Source organism: Castor canadensis, chromosome 9 (assembly GCF_047511655.1).
Source record: "Castor canadensis chromosome 9, mCasCan1.hap1v2, whole genome shotgun sequence".
NCBI classification, from domain to species: domain Eukaryota; kingdom Metazoa; phylum Chordata; class Mammalia; order Rodentia; family Castoridae; genus Castor; species Castor canadensis.
The window spans coordinates 14,164,957-14,170,956 of record NC_133394.1 but is presented as its reverse complement, the minus strand read 5'-3'; the positions used below and the strand labels follow the sequence as shown (position 1 = coordinate 14,170,956).

At 39.6% G+C, this 6,000-nt stretch overlaps 1 protein-coding gene across 6 annotated transcripts in view; it reads right to left on the bottom strand.

Moving 5' to 3' along the window:
* Positions 1-535: 535 nt before the first annotated feature.
* Positions 536-6,000, bottom strand: part of Mmaa (metabolism of cobalamin associated A) — a 33,505-nt gene continuing 28,040 nt past the window's right edge. For 3 of the 6 annotated variants that reach the window (XM_074041228.1, XM_074041227.1, XM_074041226.1), the window contains exons 5-7: positions 4,197-4,282; positions 2,200-2,349; positions 541-1,171 (exon numbers count right to left, since the gene is read on the bottom strand). In XM_074041228.1, the coding sequence (XP_073897329.1) occupies positions 884-1,171; positions 2,200-2,349; positions 4,197-4,282 (524 nt within the window). In that variant the 3' untranslated portion in view covers positions 541-883. Of the gene's footprint in view, positions 1,172-2,199; positions 2,350-4,196; positions 4,283-6,000 lie in introns of all 6 variants that reach the window. The other 3 variants (XM_074041229.1, XM_074041230.1, XM_074041225.1) reach the window with 2 other exon arrangements.

The following is a 6,000-nucleotide window of genomic DNA, read 5'->3' as shown; positions in this document are numbered from 1 at the left end:
CAGGTCTGCAAGCCTAGACAAGTAGACTTTACAACTGTGTTCACATCATTCCAGCTGTTTTGTTACAAGAGTACATGTCCATTTCAGAAATTCTTAGAATAGTCTGGCACACGAAATGCCAATCATGATTGTCAACTCTCAGAAATTTGCCGTGTGTAGTTCTGGCCTCAAATAAGATTTTTTAAATGTAGTCACTCTTGTGTTTTCTCTGGAAATTCAGAGAACACAGAAATCAAAGTAAGCTTTTTAAAGTGCATGATCTTTTTTCTCCTCCTCAGCTTTCTCTGCTTGGGATGATAAGAAACTATACCACAGTCCAATATGCCAGAAATGGAAATCAGTAACATACAAGAGGTTTCTCATAAGTACTGCCTGAGTACCTACCTTTGTTACCTACATCTAGTTTTCAAGAATGGTTCACAAATAGGTAAGCCAAGGCCCTGTAAAAGAATTATAATATTATAAATTATAATTATAATATTATAAACATACAGTGATTTTTTTGGATATTAAAATATTTTGTGGGCTAGCAGAATGGTTCATGCCTATAATCCTACCTTCAGGACATGGAGATCAGAAGAATCATGGTTCGAAGCCAGCCTGGGCAAAAAGTTTGCAAGACCCCATCTCAAACATGATTGTGCCTGTCATGCTGTTATGCAGAGAAGCACAAACAGGAGGATCTCCATCCAGGCCTGCCTAAGCCTATGTGGAAATCCTACTTGAAAAATGACTAAAGCAAAAGAGGGCTGGAAATGTGGCTCAAGTGATAGAACACCTTCCTAACAAGCACAAGGTCATGAGTTCAACCCTAAGTACCACAGGAAAAATCAATAAGACACTCTGTGAAATTATATAAAATGATTGTACAGGATACATTTTATTACTCTCTGTTTTTAAAAGTGTTCAACAGCAAGTCAGCTGCTAGTCCTGGGGACAGGGAGCCACTGAGAACCTTCCTTTCCAGAAGAGGAATCTGTTCTCTGACTAAGGGATGGGTCTTGAAATGCTCAAGCACATTTTCCTGAATGAGATTCCACATCCAAACTTTCTGCTGCTTTCTTCGTTTGGCAGCCAGCTCCCCACTGGCAAGCATTAGGTCCTGGAATTCTTTCATTTTATCCCACATTTCAGTGATCCCTTCTCCAGTTTTGGCAGAAATACGAATTACCTATTAAAAACAAAGAACCAGAGAAGTTTTACTTAAAACAATAGAAAACATTTTCATGGGGACCCTGATTATTTGCCAATGAATTCTTACAGGTGTTGAAACTAGGTAAGTGGTAAAATGAGACCTTACTGCTATATGAAAGGAAACACACTGACATGTATACTGAAGTAACGTACCTAGGAGTACTAAGTGCACAGCAGAAATAAGATATTGATTCCAGGTCAAATTCTTCAGCCTGGAGATTTAAGTTAGGACTGCTCAGACAGATGGTCAGGGTCATCCTGGAGGACCCGTTAGAGTCAAAGGATGTGAAAAGGCAATGCTAGGTAGGGTTCCTAGAGGCCCAAGTGCCATAAAATGAAGCTAAGATGAGAGAACAGTCCATTCTTTCTGCTAGATTTGCTTGACTCAGCAAGTACCAAGCATCCAGTTCCCACAAGTCCAACATGGCTCCAGACTCAACACAGACGTGACTGGGGAAAATGGGAGCTGGCAGTACGGTAAGCCATCGCTGTTCTCATGTTTATAGCTTATTCTTTAACAACACAGCTGCCTTTGTGTTCTCCTGCACACAAAGCTGCCTGTATCAATATTGCTGCATCACTTCCTACGGCAACTTTCTTTTCTTTTTTACTTATTGAAAATAGCATCCAGCAAGCATAATGAAAATGGAAGTATCACATCACAAGCCTTTTCTCTGGCACTCAAATTCCAATAGAGATAATCAAATCATTTATTGCTCCATAATCTTCAGGATGGTTCCTTTCTGGATGGATTGGCTATCACTTCCAAATGACTCACATCAAGCAATCTAACCTATCACCTCACAGTCTAGTTTTTGACATCCTGTGGTGGAAAGATTATATTTAAAATCATGACCATATACTCTGGTTTCATCATATTTTTGAAACTATAATCTTCACATGCAAGCAAAGATTGATTATATGTCTGGCTTGGGACTTACATCCTCTCTTCCTAACGTATACAGTCTGCTCAGCGTGAAAATTTAGGATGGAATGCAAACTAACCTTTGGGCTCCAGACTTCTGAGCGCTTGCGGAGTAATTTCAGTGCACTCACATACTCTGCTTGTATCCTCCGTGCTGGCACAATCAAGTCTCCATCAGATTTAGTTATAGCTACAAGATCTGCCATCTCAATTATACCCCTTTTGATGCCCTAGAGAGAAAAGGGCAAGAATCAGATTTATCAAAACCGTTTCATGTAATCACAACTAGCATAAAAATGGGACAACCAGCTAATGCCATGATTTTGAAAGTTATACAGTTCATTAACTTTTCTGTATCTTCCTAAGCCTTGCATGCCAGGAATCACAATGATTTGACAGAAATTACTTAAATGCACTGGCTCTCGGGATTATGAAGTCATCTGTAACATCTCTTCCAAATTTAAAGACTAACATGATGAAACACATTCAGAGTTAGAGTAAAATAGATCATCAAGACACAACATGATTGAATGGCAGGAGACAATGCACACTTCTCTTGTGATGGATTCTGCTTCTTATCACTGAAGGATACAAAACCATCCATCATTAGGAAGCTTGAAAGGAAAACACATATGGCACTAAACATGTGCATTTCTAGAAATGAAGTCTTTGGTATTTTCCTTAATTTCATACAGCATTTTTCAATTTGCATTTAAGGACAAATAACCTGATAGCTAAAAACTGTCACAACCTCTTGATTTAAATTGTTTTATAAAATTACAGAAATAAAGGACAAAATTCAAGGGCCAAATCTTATTTTAGAAATACATTTTCCATCTAAGATTAAAATTTCTTTCAAATACTTTTAGATATTACTTACAATCATTAAATTTTAACAGTTAATGTTTCTAAATCACAACATTCATAGTTTGCTATCACCTTTTTTAGAATTTCAAAATTAAAAGAGAAGTTCTAGTATACTAAAGAATGTCTTGTCTTTGTCTGAGGTTCCTGGGAGAGAACCTCAAACTCCTTGGAATTTCTGGAACAATAGGAGTATCTCTGTAATTCCTGGTGGGTACCCGGGACCCATACCCACATTTATGCGATGAGATCACTAGGATGGGGGAGGAGCCTTACCATGCCAGAAAGATCTCCTGTATGGTTAGAGGATGGGGCTTTGTGCCATCTGCCAGACCCCTGTGGGAGGTAGGGAGCTAGAGACTGAGCTCAACTATGTGGCCAATGATTTGGTCAATCATGCCCACATAATGAAGCCCCACTAGAAACTAAGGACACTGAAGCTCAAAGGGCTTCCTGGTTGGTGATATACATCCACATGCTAGAAGACAAATGTGTCCTGAAGACACTGAAGCTTTGCATTTGGGACCCTCCCAGACCTCTCCTATGTGTCTCTTCATTGGCTGGTCCTGATCTGTAGCCTGTATCATAAAAGTCTAATTGTAGTATGATGTTTTTCTGAGTTCTGTGAGTTATTATGATAAAGAATGAAACCTGTAGGACAGTGGGAACTCTCAAATTTGTAGCCAGTTGGTCAGAGGTGTGGGTGGCCTGAGAACCCTGGAGTTTGCAGCTGGTGTCTGAAATGAGGGGAAGACCACTCCCTCAACGTGTAAAGTTTCTGACAGCTCTAGGTGGTTAATACCAGAATTACATTCCGGGAGGAAACAGATAAGCTACTATGTGGGATAGCATAGGTAAGCTACTACAATGAGATCAAGTTAAACACAAAGTGGTATCTTATGAAGAACTTTTGAACAAGTTTTCTACAAACACCTATGCAACAATGGTCTTTTTTGGCCAGAGCTATTCATTTATTCCAGTCACTTCCATGTTACATGTGGAAGAATTTAAGTTCTGTGATTAGCTCAAAGTCATATATTACATTACTACAAGTTGGGAAAAAATATGTATAGCAAATCTGTCCATAACTCAGGTATTTTAGCCAATGTGAATGATGGTTCGTTCTCTATACTATTTTCAATTTAATTTACAAAACACAACACTGGAAATTTACCATATACTTTGTACTTGGGGTTGGGATCAAAATCATTACCTGCAATTCATCTCCTCCTGCTGGTGGCAGTAGTAAAACAAACATGTCAACCATGTCAGCAACAGCAAATTCTGACTGACCCACACCTGGAATTTAAAATTACAACTATATTCTAAAATATTCAGAGTTATTACAATTTATCAACCACATTGCTCATCATTTCCATTCCATCCCATTCACTCATACTCATGGTCACATACCCCTTTAAACACTTCATGTCTTAGTCCATTTTCTGTTGCGGTAACAAAATACCTGAGACTAGATACTTAACAAAAATAGAAGTTCTTTTGCCTTTCAGTTCTGAAGACTGGGAAGTCCAAGAGCACAGAGCCAGCATTAGGTTGGCATCTGGTGAGGGCCTCTCACTGCATCATAACATGGTGGAGGGCATCACATGGTGAAACAGAGCAAGCATGCTAGCTCAGGTCTCTTCCTCTTTTTAAAAAGCCACTACTGGATCTCACCTAATCCTAATTGCCTCCCAAAGGTTCTATATTCTGATATCATTAACATGAATTTGGAGATTAAAATTTCCAACACATGAACTAGGGTAGGCGGGATCACATTCAAACCATAGTATGTCACCTCCTAAGAATTTATTAAATGTCACTGTCTTATATTCTAAGCAAACGGATTATCCTTTGACCTCTCTCCCTTCCTTTTTCCCATTAGACCCATTCTTTGACTGAATGGAGACCCCATGTCCATTTTCTCCATACTCTCAAAGCTCTTTTTGGCTCTTCCTTCATCAGGGATTGGCATGAACACTAAGACAATACATGTTAATACTTCTTTTTTTGCATTTTCATCCTTATTTCTACCTGAAAACCCTCAATTATAGATCAGTCCAACTATTTGTATTCTCTCCTCTCTAGGCATGCTGGAAAAATGTTTCAACTGTGGACAGGCACCACAATAGGGTGGTGCCTGATCTCCAGCATCTGCTACATCTTCCTCTCTGCCCAGTGAAAGCAATCCCCCTAAATGTCTTCAGCAAGTTTCCTTCCCCATTTCTCACAATAGCAATTCCAAACACTTGCTCTCTCAGTCTCCCCACTTGATGCTAACCTTGGCACTTACCTCACAGAGCAAATAATGGAAGCCCTTCCTCAGTTTCTCTCTGTCCCCTTCTCGAACAGATACCAATGCAGCCTTGCCATGCTCTCTGCAATCTCAACCTGAGAAGTATTGCTGAAGACGAACCTTTCATTCCCTCCGACTTCCCTAGGTCCTCACTCCTCTTTGTCTTTAACCCTGCCTTTGTCTATAGGCTCCTGATCCTAGGTTCACCATATTAAATGTGCTCAAGTTTTTCTCATCTTAAAACCAACAAAACAAACTGACAAAAATTCACAACTTTATTCACCCATTACCATATTTCTCACTTTGTCTTTACAGTCAAGTTTCTGGAAAAAAGTAATTTATGCTTGCTGTTTCCACATTAATCTCATCATCTCCTGCTCCACTGAAACTCTGGAAACTCCCTCCTTGGTGTGGCAGAAACTTCCAGTTGCCCGTTTCTCCCCATTTCCTCACCCCAATGTTTTTAGGAGCATCAGTACATCAGGTGAGAGACCATATATTCAAGGTCTTCTTCAGCTAGACATGAGTAATAAGTGAAGGCAAAGATCATTAGATGGGTTTTCCAGGGAAGTTCTCTAAAGAAGGCTAATCTAGCTAGGAGGTGTACCTCTCCTGCCTACCTCTCCTTACTCCCTTATTGCACCTTCCTCCTTCCTTGTATCTAGAACACAGATATGACAATCAGAGCTTCAGCATCCATCTTTCAACCATGAGTAGCCTT